Source organism: Chaetodon trifascialis, chromosome 13, assembly GCF_039877785.1.
Source record: "Chaetodon trifascialis isolate fChaTrf1 chromosome 13, fChaTrf1.hap1, whole genome shotgun sequence".
NCBI classification, from domain to species: domain Eukaryota; kingdom Metazoa; phylum Chordata; class Actinopteri; order Chaetodontiformes; family Chaetodontidae; genus Chaetodon; species Chaetodon trifascialis.
The window spans coordinates 26,463,661-26,484,390 of record NC_092068.1 but is presented as its reverse complement, the minus strand read 5'-3'; the positions used below and the strand labels follow the sequence as shown (position 1 = coordinate 26,484,390).

At 44.7% G+C, this 20,730-nt stretch overlaps 1 protein-coding gene across 1 annotated transcript in view; it reads left to right on the top strand.

Annotated features, from left to right (window-relative positions):
• epas1b (endothelial PAS domain protein 1b) overlaps positions 1–13,045 on the top strand; it is a 45,042-nt gene extending 31,997 nt beyond the window's left edge. The window contains exons 7-16 of the mRNA XM_070977199.1: positions 1,112–1,218; positions 3,105–3,252; positions 3,410–3,618; positions 3,898–4,136; positions 4,461–4,574; positions 4,851–5,374; positions 5,868–5,964; positions 6,199–6,292; positions 6,461–6,640; positions 6,929–13,045. Coding sequence (XP_070833300.1) covers positions 1,112–1,218; positions 3,105–3,252; positions 3,410–3,618; positions 3,898–4,136; positions 4,461–4,574; positions 4,851–5,374; positions 5,868–5,964; positions 6,199–6,292; positions 6,461–6,640; positions 6,929–7,080 — 1,864 coding nt within the window. The 3' untranslated portion in view covers positions 7,081–13,045. The remainder of the gene's footprint in view (positions 1–1,111; positions 1,219–3,104; positions 3,253–3,409; positions 3,619–3,897; positions 4,137–4,460; positions 4,575–4,850; positions 5,375–5,867; positions 5,965–6,198; positions 6,293–6,460; positions 6,641–6,928) is intronic.
• The last annotated feature ends 7,685 nt before the right edge of the window (positions 13,046–20,730 follow it).

Here is a 20,730-nt window from a genome sequence, read left to right as displayed (position 1 = left end):
TATGAATGTATTTCAGCATGAGCCAACATGATGTAATTAGTATATTTGTAGTATATCAATTTAACTTAAAACAGGCCCATTTTAGCAGTCAGGTATTTTTAATACAACTTAAGTTTGACTTAATTTAAATACAGTTAAAGTGTATTAAGTACAAAATCTTTAAATTCTTATTGTCTTTTCCAATATTTATCTAATAAACAAGCTGATTTTTTTTTTATTGGCCTCGTTCAAACAAAGTCAGTGTTGTGTGAAGAATAAATTGCCTTTGATTTAATGTTGAAATGTAAGACTTAATGTTGGAAACTGTTCAGCGTTCCTAAATTCACATTAAAACATATTGATCAGTGTGTTTCAAACATGAACACCGAGCGTAATGTGATGAAAGAAAACGGGTCCTTTAAAACAGACAGGAGTGAGACGTCCCTGCTGCAGCACAGAAAACTCATTTGTTTGCAATCGCAGAGACCGAACAGAAGCGTCTCGCTCCACTTTTCCCTCTCTGGACTCCTCGTGCTCATGAAACCTCGTGTTCAGGGGTCACTTCCTGTTGTTGGTGGTTGATTCGGTTCTCACAGCAGTTTGCCGCTGAGGCAGTGAATAAAGCAGCCGGAGCGTGTTTGGTGTTCAGCATCTACAGCTAAGAAGTAACTGCATGTCTCTTTTTTTGTAATCAGATTACTGTAATCCTGTAATTTACCCTCAAAACCTGTATATTGAGGCATTTAGAGGGAAGTGAGAGCTGGAGGGAAATAAAAGGAAAAGAGGGATTTTAAAGAGGTAATTCAAAGCCAAAATCCTCATTAACAAAGTGAACTCGTGATGAGAGTGATGGAAAGAGATTAGCTGTTCCCAGAATCCCCGGCGGCCAGCGCAGACAGAATGTGAACGATTCTTATTTTTGGACGCCGGCTCACCTCTCCGCCTGATTTCCAAATCATCTGTGAGGCCTTTTGAAGTGACGGCGTTCAGGACGGAGAGCAGGATTTGTCTTTTGGACATTGCGTGTGAGAAGTTGAATCAAATCCGGTGCATTGTTAAACGTGTGTGTGTGTGTGTGTGTGTGTGTGTGTGTGTGTGTGTGTGTGTGTGTGTGTGTGTGTGTGTTTTACAGGGTAACACAGCTGATGGGATACACACCTGAGGATCTGCTGGGTCGTTCGGTCTACGACTTCTACCACGCCCTGGACTACGACAGCGTCACCAAGAGCCACCAAAACTGTAAGCACATTCGGAGCCGCCATGAGGCGTTCAGGACCTCGCGTCTGATTGGTCCTCACATGGGCCTAAATGTTGATGTGAACGTGTTTCCATCAGTCACAGGAGCTAAAACATCTGCCTTCATCAGATTTCACATGAAGCAGATAACAAAAAAAAAGATTAGTAGCTTTTCCCTTGAAAACATTACAGGAGGACTGATGAGTTCACAAAGTGTGGCTGAAAAATCACCCAAAAATCCACCCGCTGCTCCGAGAGCAAGCTAACCTGACTGCGCTAGCTGATGATAAGATATATATGTGTAAAAGCTATGTGAGGTCAGTACATCACAACGTGTTAGCAACGATTGTCCCACAACAAGTAGTGTGTGTGTGTGTGTGTGTGTGTGTGTGTGTGTGTGTGTGTGTGTGTGTGTGTGCGCACGCGTGCGTGCGCGTGCACGGACCAGGGCTGTGGTATTAAGATGTCTTCTCTTTATTACATTAAGCGCAGTCACTGATGGCCTGATGAGGTTTGCTCATCTGCTGCCACAAACACAGTGGACAGGAGACCAGGTGGCCTCTATTACGGCCTAATGACCGCGTGTGTGTGTACGTGTGTGTGTGCGTGCGCGTGTGTTAACAAGGCTCTGAAGTGTCATGGCTTTTCTCTCCTCTGACAGAACGATATCATTAGAAGCTCTGGACAGCAGTGAAAATGGTCATTTAGTTCCTTAAAACCACTCTACAACATAATGGTAGTGTGTGTCTGTGTGTTATCTGTGGGTGTGTGCGCGTGCGTGCATGTGTGTGTACACACCGCAAAAAAACATGTTACCTGCAGCACTGCTCTGTTTGCTCTGAACCACAAACAGCCTCACAGGAACTTTAAGTGTGTGATTGATGAACGTTACTCAGGATCAGGACTCGATGCCAACTTTTAGGATTTTCTGATCGTCCGTGCTCCAGATTCTGTCAGTGCACGTTGATTTAGTGTTGATGTTTGTTTTAGACCATCTGAAGTCACGTCTTTGCAGATTTGGCCTTAAAGCTTATTTCTCACAAAGCGACGAATAACTTATGAGTGTTGGTGTCTCGAAACAAGATGAAGTTACTGACTCGAAAACAACATTTTAGGATTGTGTGTTTTGTGTGCAGATGCTCTTTCTGGACTCCTTAGATGGCTGAAATCTGCTGAGATAAAGAGCTCTCTATCCATGTCACACACACACACACACACAGACACACAGACACACACACACGCACACACACGCACACACACGCACAGACCCCCGGCTCTCATGGCCAACGTGACCAGCCTGTCGATTAGCAAATGCTAACAGCGTTCTCTGCTACATGTAATATTGTGGTGAGGCATGAGCGTCCTCCAGACACACACACTCACTCTCTCACACACATGCACACACGCACACACACACACACACACACGCACGCACGCACACACACACAGCTACTGGCCCTCTGCACACTCTCTGACCACAGTCCGGCTCCTTTCCCACGCCAGTGCTGAACTTTGGACTGCAGCCAGCACATCTCCTTCTCAGCTCAAAGTCAAACATCCCACTTTCTCCTGCTGACCCACGTTTGGTTGATTTCACAGCCTCGCACAAAATAAATACGTGGATATCTAATGAGTAATAATTACACATTTATATAACAATAAAAACAAATGAAGCAGAGCATGCAGCTGGGCTGGGGAGGAGTGTTCAGCCTGGACTGAACGAACTGCGCTGAACAGTAAAAACTGTCTCTACATCAGATGATGATGTTCAGCTCCCATCATCCACCTCACTGTGATAATGGACGGGAGGCTCAGCTCCATACTGGAGTTGCCTTGAGTCACAGCTCATAACACTTCGCTCTTTCCCTCCTCTCTCTCTCTCTCTGCAGTGTGCACCAAGGGTCAGGCCGTGAGCAGCCAGTATCGAATGCTGGCTAAGAACGGAGGCTTCGTCTGGGTGGAAACCCAGGGAACTGTCATTTACAACAGCCGCAACTCCCAGCCGCAGTGCATCGTGTGCATAAACTACGTGCTCAGGTGAGACTGTCGGCCTGCTGAACAGTTCTGGCGACTGACTTACGTAAAAGCATAAACTGTACATCTAAAAAAACCTCTACGAGCGACCGCACATCTGAGGCGTTTCTCTCAGCGCGGCCTGTCCGACAAACCTCCTCTGCTCTCCTTCCTCCTGCAGTGACATTGAGGAGAAGTCGATGATTTTCTCCTTGGAGCAGACAGAGTCTCTGTTCAAGCCTCGCCACATGAGCAGCTTCTTCACCGCAGGAGGCGCAGGCGTGACCGGAGAGCCGGGAGACACGCTCTTCACCAAACTCAAGGAGGAGCCAGAAGACCTGGCCCAGCTGGCCCCGACACCTGGAGACACCATCATCGCCCTCGACTTCGGTCTGTGTCCACTTCTGTTACCTTTTGAGGGCATTTGATGGGTCATCGTGTCGGCAGCAATGCACAAAAACATGCTCTGAAAAAAGCATCTGCACATTTAAACAGTGACGGCTGTAGAATTGAATATTTCGAGGTTTACTGCTGATTTGCACCAATAGTTTTAGCCGTATTTGCTGATTTAAAGGCGACATAGACCCTGAGCAGGTGAACTTTTGTTAGATTTATTAAAATCACATCCATAAAAACATGCATCATGCATTTTCTGTGTGTTTCATGCAGGCCGCCCTCAGTTTGAGGAGCCCCAGCAGCCAGCAGGATACTCCCAGGTGTCTGCCGCAGCAATGGCCCCTCCGGGACCTCCGGCCTGGGCCAGCGAGAGCCACAAGCCTGCCCCTCCAGCATCGGGTCAAACCCCGGCTCCGGTTCCACGGGACATGGCGAACATGGCGGGCACGTTCATCGTGCAGCAGAACCCGCCGGCCGGCAGCGCCACTCCGAGCCTCAGCAGCTGCTCCACGGTGAGGATGAGGAGGGACGGCCTGAATGCTACACTGAAAGGAGTAATTAGTTAGTGAGCGAAAGAAGGTTGTGTTTGTTTGGTAGTTTGTTCTCTCTGTGCAGTGAGGCCTGGGGGGGTTAAGGGTCACTAACTGTGGGCAGTGTGTGTGAGAATAACGGGGGTGGACATTTGGAAGGATTGGGCGCGTAGCAGTGAATAGCGCCTTTGTCAAAACTCGTCTCCCGCTCTTTGTTCCTTCTCTGTTCTTGTCTCTTGGTCCTCTTCCTTCATTCATCTCGCCACCATCCATTATTCTCACGTCCTCTGTCTCCCCCCCCCGCAGCCCAGCAGCCCAGGTGACTACTACAGCTCGGTGGAGAGCGACCTGAAGGTGGAGCTGACTGAGAAGCTGTTTGCTCTGGACACAGAGGGAAGTGACAGTCCTGCAAACACTGAGGTGTGTGTGTGTGTGTGTGTGTGTGCGTGCGTGCGTGTGTGTGTGTGTGTGTTTTCTTTCATCCCATGATGCACTTGTGTCTGAACCTTTTCCCCTCTCTGTTATTCGTTCATTAATTTGACTCATGAGGCCTCGTTTACTGAATCTGATTAAAACTCTTCGTCTCACCTCCTTTTGGGGGAAAGCTCATTTCAACAGCTGCATTTCTGTAGTTATTGGTCAAAGTAATCACACACAAACCGGTTTAACAAACCATGTCGTCCTCCACTTTCCCAGAGGGACTTGAGTGACTTAGACCTGGAGACTTTGGCTCCTTACATCCCGATGGACGGCGAGGACTTTCAGCTGAACCCCATCATCGCAGAGTCAGAGCCCCTGGAGGGGGGTCCGGCAGGCTCTATGGGCAGCAGCAGCAGCCTGACCCGAAAGCACCAGAGCTTCAGCAACATCGCCAGCCTCTTCCAGCCTCTGTCCTCCCCTCCTCAGCCGCAAGGCCACTACCAGCACCAGCCAGCTGCCTCCTGGGCTGCAAGTGAGAAGAGAGGCTCCAGCCAGGGGGCCATAGACTCCCGTGCAGGGTCATGCATGATGGGGCACATGCAGAATCCCCCATACCAGGCTCCAGCCAGCACCCCTCTGTCCTCCATGGGTGGCAGGCAGAATCTGCAGTGGCCACCGGACCCCCTGCTAACCTACCAACGACAGCAACAAGCCTCCAAGGCCTACCTAATGGACAGTTTGCCAGCAGAGGAGCGTCTGTCCTGCCAACAGAACATGACACAGCTCATGCAGAAACAGAGGTGAAGTGACAATGAGCGAAGTCCTGACATTCACATCTTTAACTAAGACAAAAACAGCAACTCGGCCCAAAAAAACACGGACCAAATCGCAGATTTTGATAGTGTAAAACAGCTGCATGTGGAGGCTGTCCTGCAGAAGAAAAAAGATCAGAAATTTTTAATATTTTCTTCTTGAATTGTTGAAACTTTATTCACCACACTATTAGACACTATTTCTGATGACAAAATGCACTTAAACCACAAAACACAACAGATTTCACAGAGAATTTCATACATGCAGTGATGAATGAGTGAATGATAACACCATGAAAAGTAATAATGCAAACTGAAGAGGAAGCATTAAAGAAGATAATTACTTTGAACCTTGAAGCAGAAAAGTCCAGTCCAGGAAGTATCTTGTAGCCAAACTTCCTTTTGGTAAATTCTGGTTTATGTTTTTCCTTTCACTTTAAATGTTGTGTGTGTGTGTGTGTGCGCGTGCGTGCGTGCACAGGTCCATTGACAACTTCGTACAGGCCTACAGAGACATGACTCCAGCCAGAGTGGCCATGGCCAACAGAATCAAGCGCTCTTTCACTCAGATGACTGTGGTGAGTTTCTCTGATGTTTATTCATGTTTCAGGCTTATTCCTGAGAATCATCACAGCATGAACACAGAGCACTTCATCGGGTTTGAGACGTCTTAAAATAAGCAGCCAGTTAATGAAACACAATGGACGAAGAGCTACTTGGATCTCTGTTAGACTGAAAGCCGTCCACAGCTTTGTGTCCATGTCTTTCTGTGGACAAACGGCAAATTAAAAAATCATGTGACCTCATTTCAGGGTGAAAACAAGCCGGCAGAAATCATCTGGAAGAAGATGAGGGACGACAGTTGTACCCTCATGGATCGCTCGCCCAGCGCGGGATCTCTGGCAGGTAGGAGCTCCTGTGTGTGTGTGTGTGTGTGTGTGTGTGTGTGTGTGTGTGTGTGTGTGTGTGTGTGTGTGTGTGTGTGTGTGTGTGTGTGTGTGTGTGTGTGTGTGTGTGTGTTTAAAATGCACTACTGTCTCTTCCACCTGCCAACCTGTAATCTCGCTGTCTCAGAGGCGGGGATGGGGAGGATGATGCCTGGCAGCAGCATGTCCTCATGTCTCAGCTCTCTGCAGCAACACAGGAAGTCTCAGTATCCGGGACATGGGATAGGTGGCGCAAGTGAGAAGCCCTTTCCCCAAAAGAGCTGCAACTACACACAGTATAACATGCTGTCATCTGACAAGACTGAGGGTGAGCTGGCACACACACACACACACACACACACACACACACACACACACACACACACACACACACACACACACACACACACACACACACTAAAGCCTGCATGAGGACTGTCTAATGTGTGTCTGCCGTGGAAAAAAAGTACAGTCACCGCATTAAAATCCTGAAAACGGCACCATTCTCAGACGCTCCAACGTTCAAGTGAAATAATTCTGCATTATACTACATGTAAAACTGACTGCGTCACGTCACCTTTCCATACAGCATGCTTCTTCTTCTCTCGTACTTCAGGCATAGCCAGTCGTCTGCTGGGCCCCTCCATTGAGTCATCCTGTCTGCCGGAGTTGACCCGTTATGACTGCGAGGTCAACGTCCCGCTGCAGGGAAACCTGCACCTCCTCCAGGGCTGTGACCTGCTGAGAGCCCTGGACCAGGCCACCTAGAGCCCCAGATTCAAACCCCGCCATGGACCCGGACTTACTCCGAGCCCGGGACTTAAGCCTCTTTACCTTCATACCTCTGGGCCTTCTACGAGCCCTGAGGCTAAGCTACCTATAGGGAATGGTATTCATAACCACATCCTGTCTTACTCAGCTTGTTTGGCTCAGCCCCACACTCTGTCCCCGTATAGCTCTGTACCCAGACCATCCAAACAAGCTACGATATCAGGGTCAAGCCACTTTACAGCCCTTTTTCCCCAAGCTGTCAGCTCCAATCAGGTGCAGGTTGACGACCAGTGTTCAAAAGCTACCAGACCACACATTTAAGAAAACAGGGGTCACTTGGGGGGAAAAAGGTCAACGTGGGACAGTTAACAGAGTACAAAACGATGCAGTAATCTGTCCGACCTGCGTCAAAAAGTCTTGACACTGGGATTCATCGCTGGTCATCCGGCTCAGTGTAAACGTCTCTCACAGCTCAGCTCTGGTTTTACTGACATGGGATTCAAACACACAACCTGCCTTAAAGGCCAGCTCTGCCCAAACATGTACAGCCATACACCCTGCGTAGCAAGGTGGGAAACCCCAGCCAGGCTACATGTGTGGGACCCAAACCTGCAACCTGTGTCTGACGCAGACCTGGTCTGGATCCAGACCTCCACCCTGATATGAACTCTATGCAGCTCAGTTCCCGGCCCTTCCTTCCCTTTATCAGCTAATCATTTAGCTCATTTAGCTCAGAGGAGAAGATATTATACTACCTGCACATTAACAGAGACACTGTGTTGTTTCACAGACAGTCGAGGCCTCCAGCAGCAGTTGGGTATCACAAACCAACGATTCTCACAAAGAACGCGCTTTGATTCGACCTTTGAAGTAGACTTTTTAAACCTCTGTGGTTTTAGATTGTGAGACACCAAATTCACACGAAATAAGCAAAATTAGACACAAGTGTGAAAAAATAAATCTAAATTTGTCTACAAGAACAGTATTTTTTCATCTTCAAGCTACTTGTAAGAAGAACGGACGTAATCGATGAGAGATTCGGCTCCTGAATCAGATGATGCAGGTTTAAGACTTACAGTTAGTGAGTAAAAACATTTATTTTGTCATCAACGGAAAGTCTTTTTAGGACACCAGAGAATCAGAGGAGGAGGGTCAGAGTGATACCCAGCTGAGCTGCTGCCTCTTCCTCGTGCACACACTGACGCACTTCCAGCCGTCGACCTGCCTCTTCTTGCCTGAATCCATCCCACCTGAGTCGCTCTAACGGCGTCACCTGCTCTGTTCAAATAACACAGTCGTGCAGTTCGGTCTGTTCTCACAACATAAAGTGGTTGACAGCAGCATCGGACCTGTTCGTCAGCGTTAATGACATGATATTGTTCTTTTACTTAGAAATAGTCTGTCAGTGAGACATTTTAGCTTTTATCAGATCTCCCACCTTATTTAATCCAAATCGACGGGACACTTTAACATATCAATCCTGCTTTGTTTCTCCTCTCATTTATTTTGATGTTCTTACTCCACCTCCTATTATTTGTGTCTAACTCACAGACACACTAATAAACATATATTGCAACATGTACTCTACTGTAAGATGAATAATAAGGTTTTTTCTGTTTTTCTATCTGCTCTTCTCGAGCCTGTCTTTGGTTTTTCTAAACATGCTTCTGTCTCTCGTCTCGTCTCTCTCAGTCAGGTAAGTAGCTCGTGTGACTACAGGGTTTTTTCTTATTGTGCAATTGTTTCGTTGAGCTAAAGCTTTGTCAGCAACAAAGCTAGCCTTATTCACCAAACTGAGCGCTTGTACGAAGGATCTGACTTAACACACGCTGTAAGAGCTCGTGATTATACACAGTAGGCTTATGCATGTACACGCAGCCCAGAAAACCATAGAAAGCAGTGGTGTGCAACGACTTTAAGGGTCGAGGATGGCGACGAAAGAGCAGCTCCTGTGTGCAAGTTTCATTTGTAGGTTTATTTTTGCCCTGAAAAGATGCGTTTGAGGCTCTTTAATTGCAGATGAAGCATATTTTTGCTTGATACTTCTGCAGTATTGTATGTACTGTTTGTGCTGTTCCAGGCACCCGTTGCTTTCCATTCATTTCTGAACAGACTTGTAAAACTTGAGCTGTGTGTTACATCATAGTTGAACATGAATTCTGCATTTTGTCTTTGCGCTTGGGTCAGAGTTAGATGATCTGTGAATGGTAGCGCTTGCAGTGAAAAGCCTGCGTGCATTAGCTGAATGATCCTGCAGGTTATTTCCAGCATTAATAGCATTGTCTGTAAAATGTCAGAAAACAGAGAAAAAGACCTGCTGTTATTTCTGAGAGCTCAAGGTCTGGTTTTATTAGCCCATAACACAAAGAGAGTCAGTTCACTCTCATATATGACAGTAAGCACATGCAGAAATGTTCTAAGCTTCATAGCTGAAGCTGTAAATGACTGAGAAATCATTTTAACACAGTACAGAAAAGAATATAAACCAACGATAAAAATGATGTATGAATCACAGCGACGTGGTCTGCAGAATGTAAAGAATGTGTGATTTGTGCCAAACGAGCTAAAGTCACTGCGATCCTCCTTTAAGCTAATTGGAGGATATTCATTTGAACTGAAGGGCACTCGGAGGGGTCAAAAAGAGGAGCGGCGGAGTCGCTCCCTCCACCCTCTTTGCACACCACTGCAGAAAGCGGAGAGTGTAAGAGACAACAGCAACGCGCATCAGTCAGAATACATGTGTGTACATAGCAGCAGCTGCCGCCTGTGCAGTGACTTGAAAGCGAGTGTGTGTATTATTCTTTAGATTAGGACAAGGCCAGTTCTTCTTAGAGTTAACGAGTTAAAGAGTTAACTGATGGCTGCCGGTATCACAAAGCTTTGACTCAGAGTAACGTCACAACTTAGATTTTCAGACTAGAAATATTTCACCCAAACGATGTCAAACAGGAAACGCCTTCAGTGAAAACACGTTCTCAGCCTTTCTCTACTTTTCTTAATCTTGCTCTGTTTGTCCAGATAATTGTCTTTGTGTGGTGACCACTTTGAGTATCACTTATAGAGCTTTGTACACATCTACGTTACGTATTTAAAGAGACAAAACTAATGTCGAAGATAGTGTTTTTAGTGTTTTTGTGTCCTGGTACTTTGTCCTTATCGACCCTGTAGATGCAGACGGATCCGATCCCTCGCTCTGCTGTTTCCTCGTGGTGTTTCTGTGTTGTGGCAGTTTTTTGTTTTTTTTTTCCCTCCAGAGTTTTATCCTTAAATATCTTTAATATCTTGTTCCTAAAATGTCTATGAATCTGTTGGCTGGGCAGTACTGTTTTTGTTCTTGCTTTAAGAAGATAAAACAAAAAAATAGGAGGAAGAAAGTTCAGATTAAAGATGAATATCAGTTTTCTAAGTCTCACTTTTCAGATATGTAGCATGTTGAATATTGTTAAGAAGGTGAAGTTAATCACAGATTTCCAGTTGCATATATAAAAGCAATGAGGCTTCATTGACCATCTGTCTGTCAGTTTTAGACTTTTATTACATCTGTTGGATCCACTAACACTATGTTCGATGTTCTCTGCTTCACGTTGTGCTGAAATTCTCTTTAAAGTTCATGTTAATCCACAAAATGTGCCTTATCATGACTTCACAGTTGTCTCAACAAAGTTTGCCCTTCAAGTGCACAGTTTGTGTCCTGCCCCCTGTAGACGCCTTTCTGCAGCTCTGGGGGGGTTTACTGAGTAAAATCCTGACTTGACTTTGTATCTTATCTGAACGCTAAACGTGTGGAAAGCCAGTTTTCTGAAAGAATAGCATAAAACGTCTCTTTGGTTTGCAGCTTTACTTTGAATTTGCGTGTTAAACTTCAGTTGACGCCTCATCTGTTAACGACTGGCGAGCAGAGCTTGACGTTAACGTGAGAATCGACGTGAATACACCGTCACAGTTGGGATGATTTTCGTAAAAACCCCTCAGCTCCTGTAGCCTCCTCTGATGCCTCCATTTAGACAGAACAGCAGAGCAGTCAGAGAACATTCAACAGATAGATAGATAGATTCAGGTGGAACCCCGTTAGAACCCACTGTAGCTCCCCTGGTGATGACGAGTCAAAGCTAAAGGTTTTAAGGAAATGGATTCCCCCGCTCATCAAACGGCCTGACAGTCTGTTTGCTGATGAAGGGTTTTTATGTTTAGGTGATTCGAGTGGGCAGTAAAGGTTCTGGGAGGCTCAGTCGTGCCTGACTTTTGTCTTGACAAACAGATGCTCAACATGCTGCAAGGTCACAGTGCAACAGTAACAGTAGATTCGTCCTTCAGCAGTCCGATCCTCCGTGACGTGATCGTGCAGATGTCAAAGTTTAAAATGAAAGCTGTTCAGTTTCTGCATGAATGACGTCTCTGGGCAGGAGTAGATGTTCACACACTGGAGCCATGGAGGCCTGTCTAGATTGGTTTTAGCTCAGAAGCTTTAAAACTCAACTTTACAAACTCTTATTTTAATGGTTTGGGCCATTAGTTCCCCCAGTTAGTCAGTTATGGATCATGGTAATTGCTGAGACACATGATGAGTGACTGCACTAGACGTACGTCCAAATGACATCAAAACGACTTTTTTGGAAGTGAAAATCAAAGTGAAAGTGTGTAAAAATGCATTCATAACCAATAATAATAAAGTCCAGATTTATGAAGATTAAATTCAGGTGTTTTACAGTTAACAAGCCACATGTTAGCAGTGGAGGTGAACGTTGTCCTGAGAGCAGACGTCGAGTTGAGCGACACATGAGGAGAGATGCTTCTGCTCAGCCTGCCCACTGATGCACATCTCTGCACTCCTCATCTGTTTCCACTCTCACTTCACTGTCACTGGACTCTCAAAAGCCAAATTTGTGTTTCTCTCCTCACATGTCAGCAATTACTTCAGTCAAGAGGGCGTTTTTATCGCTGCACAAATGAGAAGATCCTCCTCTTTCAGCCTGCAAATTGAGCTTTTCCTATTTGTAGGATTATGTATAGCATTTAAAGTATATAATAATATTTAAATTGTGGTTAGAAATCAAAGTTGGATACACTAGGTTTCCAGAAAAGCACCTTACAGCATGTTGAAAGTGTGTTTTTAAACAGAATTTACGTTTCACTCAGAACTCTTTAAATTAAGTAATTCACTTTTGGAGCCCAAAGAGGTTTTAGGACTACGTTAAATATTCTGAATCATGCACATGAAAGACTGATGAGCTCTGAACTCAGTTGTGTACACGTATGTGGAAAGAGTTGGCCTGATGGAAGTCGATTTAAAACTAAGAATCTAGACAGAAGAGAAGCCCCGCCGTTGTTTCGAGGTAGCTTTTGTTCCGCTAGCTTCTGCGCCGCTAGCAATGTGAAATGTTTAGAAAAAGTTTCTTTTATTTTGTTAACATTTAAAAACTACACCTGTGGAGGTCTCAGAGCATCTTAGGAGGTGTAGTTTTGTCTCATATTCATCAATCTTGGATTATGGGTAGAAAAATAAAGATAAATCTGCATTAGGAAGCGGCACGATGCTAACCTAAAAACAGGCGGGGCTCCAGCTTTTTAAACCGTAGAGGATTTCTCAGCAGTCCCAGCGCTCGACATACTGTGCTGCTTGAAGGGCGTCCCCGGAAAACAAAAGCGACAGAACGTTTCCAGAGTCAATCCGCTCATTCATTGCACTTCCTCTTTAAAGACGATATCAGCATTTTGTCCTGCGTCTCGTGTAACAGCTGGGTTTTTGTTTTTCCTTCTGGGATCCATGTTAAGCTACTTGTATTCTGTGTCAGTACAGTTATATTAGCTGATTTTACTGTTGTTTTTTTTTAATGTGCTTAAAATTTATATTGACCTTATTATTATCATATATTGTTATTACTATATGGGGAATTTAACCCGCTAAGAAGTTTGTGTTTCTGCACTGATATCTCATTATTAAAGCATACTGACCTTACCCTCCCTCATCGGCTTCATGGATGGTTTATTGTAGTTTGTGTTGTCTTACATCAAGTTTTATGATCAGATTAAATGTTCATTAGCTAAGAAAGCTGAGATAGTTGTGATTCAATGGATGCCAACCATTTAAGATCATGTTCACGTCAGCAGGTGCAACCAATACCACCAACCAACCAACCAACAAACAAACAAACAAACAAACAAACAAACAAACAAACAAACACAATGGAGGCAACTCAGTGATGAAGTCTCACAGTAATCTACCACTTAGTGTCATCAACAAAGGTTCAGACGAGTCAGTACAGTCAAATATTTAGTCCAAACACTGATAATCCACAGAAAACTGTTTATCGTTTCAAGTTAGCCAGCAGACGTGCTAGTCTTCCACAAACCGCCTCCAGTCAGCATGTACGCACAGGTCACATGTTGCTATCAAAATGGCCGCAGCTCTCTGTGCTTTTGACTGACACGACGTTTGACCAGCTCGGATCTTCCATGTCATGTCTACAGCCTGCAATGGCCAACGAGCGTCCACACTGAAAGAAGTGCATGCAAAGGCGGAGCCAGCTGCCATCCATTGTGCAGATGACTGGCGCTTCGTACAGCCAATGAAACTCCAGAAACAAGGCTGCTTCAGTGTGCAACTTCACAGGCAAATCTACACGGGCTTCAACATGGTATATGTACATGGTACATGGTATAATAAATGGCCTAAATATGAGTATAGATAATTTTCTGGATAAATATAGTTGACATACCCTGAGAAAACCATGTAAAATATTGATTATTTGTGGTGCTGTTAATCAGTTTCTACTGATCTCGGACTCGTGAAAGGCTTCCTGCTGTGGTCCTGCAGAAACAGTATATGACTGATCGCACTTGAGCAAACACACTCTGTGACTTTCCACTTCTGGCTGCGAGCCGGCTGCTTCACATTCTTCAGAGCCGCTGCTCTTTACATACTTCATTTATCCACCTGAACACAAGGCTCTGACAGACGAGAGCATTAACGAGGCCATTCAAGTTTGCACAAGCAAATCTGTGTGTGTGTGTGTGTGTGTGTGTGTGTGTGTGTGTGTGTGTGTGTGTGTGTGCGCGCTTTGAGTTGTTTTTCAGTCCGTACGGCTCCAAACACGCTAATCAAGGAGCAGTGTGTGACGGCCTGTCCTGTTCAGGTCCCTCCCCGTTTTTAACAGTCACTCTTGTCTCCACGTCTTTCTGTGCGTCTCTGTGTGTGTCTATCTGTCTTTATGATGTCTTTTGTGGCAAAAAAAATTTACCCTTCCATTAAAAAACTGATTTATTCATTTCTTAAACACAGAATTATGTTAAGATCATTTTATCCGTTTTCAGAGATTTTATTGTCTCTTTCAAATTCCCTTTTAATAAATATTTCAGCTTATATATCAATGTTTTAAATGATAGTTTGGCGTCTTTCTTCAGGGGAGACAAGTCAGCTGTGATTGACTGAGAGTGTTCAGCTGCTGCTATTGTTTTACTTTCTAACCATTTAAAATAAGGATTATAACATGTAGAGCTTTTAAACTTGTTGGTATCTGACCCTTACATGGACCAGCTGTGAATCTGTGTGACCTCCTGTAACGCTGTCAGAAGAATAATGTTAATGTGAGCGAAGGAAAAGATGCCAAGAAGTCCAGTTTTCCTCGCTCTAGAAATGTTTGCCAGTGATTAAAAAGCTTTTTGATGAGTCTGGTCCGCCTCCCTGTAGCATGGAAAACATGTTTCAAAGCTTTAACTCCACCTTTGTATTGTGCTGGCTGTTTTTGTTTTGGGTTGTGACGCACATCCTTTATTTGACTTGGACAGACAGAGAGATAGGCACAAACAGGCCAAAGCTGGCACAGACAGACAGACAGACAGACAGACAGACAGACAGATAGACAGACAGACAGACAGACAGACAGACAGACAGACAGACAGACAGACAGACAGACACATTGTCTCCTACCTTCTGTCTGCTCTCACAGGTGCTGCAGGTTTTGGCGTTTTCAGGACACAACTTGAATTGAGGATAAACTACAGAAGCAAACACAAAACAAAGCTTTAGCCAATCAGGATAATTCGCAGGTTAAGAGGCGACAGGTTAAGACAGCTTTCAGGTAGTCAATCATCATCATAATGGCAGCCCTCTGCCGAAGGCCCTGACACTCAAAAAACGGCTTCATACAAGCAGCGCTGTCTGAAAGCTCACAGCTGAGGTGAATTCACAGACTCGCTGGGCTGAACTGGCTCTCTTACACTGATTGCCTTCATGCAGATGAAACCTTGGAAATCAATAAAACAAAGTAAACAATGTTGATGCACAGAAGCACAGAACTGACAATAACGTGAAATATTATAGGACTGGCAGCTAAATGTGCACTCCTGGATGCTCAGTAGCGTGCAGGTCAGAGGGGACGAAAAGCTCAGCAGATAGTTTCAAACAGTCCGACTGAGTTCGTGTTTCCACACAGTTAATAATCACCGAACAAAGACGCCGAGCAGGACACGAACAGTTTGGACTGGGAGCGGTTTGATTTGGCTGGAACCAAAAAGCATTTCCCCAAATTAGATTTCATCTAAAGATAAAGAATAATAGAATGAGGCACTCCATGGCTGCCGGTAAAACCGGATCCCAGTGCTGAGAATGATGGGAAATGTGGGAAGACGCTGGCAGGGGGTGAAGTGGTTCAGAATCTGGTGCCAGCAGGTCCTGAACGATGCAAAAAACAAAAAACACGCGACTTTTTCTGGGTTTCTGTGCTCCTTCCTTCCTCTGCAAGAAGACAGGAACCCAAACTTTATGGGGACACAAAGACGAGCGTGTTGGACATTCACACAGACGTGTACTAAACAGCATACACACACACGCACACACACGCCCCCCTTTGTTCCAGCTGATTCAGAGCCTTTTGTTCCTTCAGGTGGGGAGTCAGGAAAACATGGTGGAGGTAAAACGGGAGGAACCGGCGTCTCGAGCAGCTTCCTCTCGTGTCAGGTTTCCATCTCACAGCGTCCCAGCAGCCTCTGTGGCAGCAGATGCCGTTCGCGCCTAATATACGGTGTAATTAATCCACTTTTATTTTATTTTGACCGTCATCTCGTGTGCAGACTTCTAAACCGAGGCAACATCACACTCTGCGAACTCCTGATTAAATTAAAATCGAATCCTCTCAGCTCTGTGATCAACAGCTGCTTCTCTTTGGACATCATTGATCACAATAACGTAACATCTGTGCGTAATCAGAGACACAAACTCAGTCAGGCTGCGTTCAGGAACATTGTGTTTTTCAAATAATGAAAAACAAGAAGCAAATTGTCTCATTCATTCAACATAATCAGTCTCATAACTTCACTGCTCTCTCTGTTTGTTAGTGTAAGTGCTGACATCAGCTGCAGTGTGCACACACACCTTCAGCTGCCTCTCGTCCATCTCAACCAGGTGAATCAAGCCATCCATCTTCACTTTAAGAGTCAGCTGTCACCACAAAGGATCCCTCCGCTTCAATCATGCATCTGTGCTTCCTGGTTTTATATTGCATTTTTATAAATATTAGAACTAAAATTATGAGGAAATATATTCTCCTGTGTCCAATTATAGTTCAGTGCACCTGCAGAGCAGCCTGACAGCAGCTACACGAGCCTCATGTTTTACCTGCAACACTCGTGTTTTAATGCCTCAGCTCATCATCTGAAACGTTCAGATGTGCACGCTGTCAGAGAAACGGCCTGAGCCGGCAGAGTCGAGCTGCCCTCCGTGTTTCCATCACAGGAGGCGTTGAAGTCATTAAGAGACAAGCCTCGGTCTGGAAGCTGCTGTCTGCTGTTGGAGGCTTCTCCCCTGAAAGCGCGTGGTTGAGGTTATGGAGAGATCGTGAATGTGTGCAGTTCTGTGGACGTTTAAAGGGGGTGAAAGGTGATCACTGTGTTTAAAACAAAGCCAGCATTGATGGAACCTCCATGAATAAACATCTTACATGTTGACCAGACCCCCGTTTCAGTTTTCTGATGAAATCCATAACTTTCAATTCATTCCAGGAAAGCTGCTTTGAGCGTGAAATAGGCCCATAAAACTCCTGCTGAGTTACTACTGACCAACATCATACAGCCAGCTGAGAGCCTCTCTGCGGCGTCATGCTGCGAGCTGACCCAGTCATTTCTCTGCCTTTCTGTCCACTTGTACGTGTGTCTGTCCTCTGGGAACTCCGCATGTCTCAGGACAATTGTCCAATAAGATAATCCAGGGATAGTTTGTTTATGCTCTGGTCCAATCCCAGGACACCGAGCTGCTCCGGCCGGGACCGATCCCCCGGCGCAGCTCAGATCTCCCTGTAAACAAACATCCACTTTCCCATGTTGGAATCAGAGAGCACTTCTGTTTGGACTTGGACATATGAGAGTTCAGCCTTAGCGTGCAGCACACTGTGCTTTATCTGTTCGACATGAAGGCCACTGGTTTGTGGCGGCAGCCAGAAAGAAGAACCGTGCGTGTGTTCAGACGAAGAAGCAATGAGTTCCATCTTTACTTCCCACCAAACCTCTGATTGTTTCTCCATCCCAGCAGCGACAGAATCAGTCAACATAACGTGAGACGTGGCCTCCTCTGACCCCTCAAACACAAAGGGTATCTGACATCATTCTGGAGAAGTATTGACCAACTGATTGTCCAGTGTCTTTGTTTTTCTGTGGGAATTCATCCACAAATACAAATCTCGCCTCTCCAGCCCAGAATTGTGTTTTCAGCAATTGTTCTGACCTCGGAAGCACAAAGACAAAGAGCTTATGCAATAATCAGTCCAACTCGCTCACTGTTTGACCCCTTTCAAGCCCAGTTTGGGCCTGATCAGGGAGACAGCCCAAAATAAGGCTTTTGATGGGACGAGGTGGACGGCGGGTCAGCGATTACTCACTATTAATAAACAGAGAAACACGACATATATATAGAGAGGACATCCTTCACAGAGAGCAACAAACAAATTCTTTCCAATAATGTAATTACTGCTCAGGATATACAGAGATAGATGCAAAATGTTTATTTTTTCCTGTTCCCATTCCTCAGACATGTGTGGCCTGAGTGAGTGTGAGGCCGGAGCAGTCTCAGTCGAGATTTACAGACCAGAAGACGAGTTTAACTGAGGCATACCTGCTCACATCCACTATTTCACAGTACTTTAGTCTCCAAAAGTTCTATGTAAGCTTTGTTTAGCAGAAATGGCTAAAAACATGGCACAAATTGAAAAACTCAAAATCTGTTCATCACACGATATCACCACATGCCACGATCCAGAACCAGTGTCCTCACTTTTCCACATTTTTATTGTTTTTTAATTCCTATCTTGCATTTTTTTTGCTTTTTCTATGAACATGTTTGAATTTGTCTCGCTCTTTTTTCTACTTGCAGAAATGCTTTTAAAAGTCAGCTGAATGTATATGTAGTTATAAAACCCTTTTAATCTGCTGTTGTGTGCATGAAAGATGCAACAAGGCAAATATTTCTTCCATAAAAATGTGTTTTTAGATAAGTGCTTTCGTCTCACATCTTTTTTTTTTTGGCCAATTTGGGGCAGCAAAAACATTTTACCTTTTATGTTTTACGAGTCTAAACTTTGCAGATCCAGAAGTTATGGAGATACTATAATTTATTTGGATCAGTGTTGATAATTATACGTCCAACACTCCCTCTGCTGTAACTCTGCTTTTGGTCCAATACAAAGAATATTTGCTGTTCTGCTGAACTTCATGAGGCTCGTCTGTGTGCAGCTACCTCCGTCACATGTTCGACACCAGCCGGGCTACACCTTCTGATCACTGACCGACTTTTTGACCTCGTGTCTGTCTGTAGTTTCCAACCTCGCTGTGACCTCAAGAGCACTTCCTGTGTGGAGGGGAAGCTCACAGACCGACAGCAGAGACGGCGTTTCATCCTATAGAGAGTGTGTGTGTGTGTGTGTGTGTGTGTGTGTGTGTGTGTGTGTGTGTGTGTGTGTGTGTGTGTGTGTGTTTAAGTGAAAGCCACAGACAGAGCAGGCAGTATGGCTTCCGGGGGGTTAAGAGCTTTCTCATGAGAATGTTTCACTCTTTGTGTGTGTGTGTGTGTGTGTGTGTGTGTGTGTGTGTGTGTGTGTGTGTGTGTGTGTGTGTGTGTGTGTGTGTGTGTGTGTGTGTAGTACAAACTGTGAAATTAGGGGATTATCAGTCAAAGCTTGCTGTCCTCTTAAAGCTGCAGATTTATTCTTGTTGGTTTATCAGATTAGAATTAAAGGGGAAACTCGAGTTGGTCAATTCAACAGTTCTCAACTCAAATCTCGATAGTTTGATGAACACTGGAGGTGTCAAATCAGTTATGTTGCGCCTTAAGACATATTCCCGTTTTGTAACTGTGATCTTTTCTGTCCCTCTAGTTCAACATCCTCCTGTCGTGTGCAGGTGTGTAAAGTTAAAGTACATGTATTTATCTGAATACTTGCTCGTCTTGGTTATAGTACTTTTTTATGCACTTCTCAAGTTTTAAAATCTTCATCAATAAACAGGACAGATATCTAACTGGGGTGAAAATTGTCTTTTAAAGCAGAGCTTCTGTAAAAGCTCAATGATAAATATGTGGTTGAATATCCACATACATGACTGAAGCATAAGCAGCTTGGATAAAACCAACATCAACTTGTCATTATAGTGAGGAAGGTGTGATATATGTTAGATTTTAAACATCGTCACAGGCCTGCAAACTCCATGAAATCTGCTGGTTTTCATCTGTTCTTCACTGAGACACCGAGCGCCTGGACGAGTGCTTGCAGACATGTCAGTGGACAGTCTCAGTGGGAGATATGTGTTGCTCTCCTCCTCCTCTCTGGTTCTACACCGTGTTATCCTCCACATCCACCAGAGGTCCCTGCTGCCTCCCGGCTGAGAGCTGAGTCTCTGCAGCGGCCTGCAATCAGAAATATAATATAATATTCATAATTACTGTATGTTTCTCAGAAGTATGACTATACTGCCTATTAATACATGTTCAGGACTGATGACTATTGTCTCACTTCCTTAGAAGAGGAAGAGTAGATTAGCAGGAACCTGCTGCGTGTTTTCATTGACTGTATTTAACTGCAGCCTGTCTGGGTGCAGAGGACAACACATCAGAGCTGAGTGGAGAGGATCCAATGAAGTGGGGTCCATTTATATGAACACATAAAACTGAAGGAACAGCAGCTTCTCATTTGATGTGATTGTGGGTTTACTGCAGGTGTGCTGCATTTGTAACGAGATTTTTAAGACTGGAAGACGTGTGGTCCATTTATCTCTTCATGATTATGTCTGCCTTTCTGATGAATACATGTCTGTTTTTAATCTCTTTTTAAGTGTATTCAGAGCTTTATGAGGAAAAAGAAGCATTTTCAGTCCAAACATCAGAGGAAGTTAAGGACATGATGAAATATCAGCTTCATCTAGCAGCAGGAAATGCATGTGATATTCTATAAATCTGATATCTGTTCAGAGGAAGACAACGTCACGCACACAGGCTGCATTTTCAGCAGGGGGGTGGGGGTAGTGGGTTATGTGCAATAGTTTATGTGTATGCACATATTAATGTTTAACTGACAGCAGTAGCATTTCATTTCCAGGCTCTGTTGGTGCACCTGTGGCACACCTGGCCAGTTTCAACCCAGCAAAGTTCTCACGTCATGTTCTTCATTT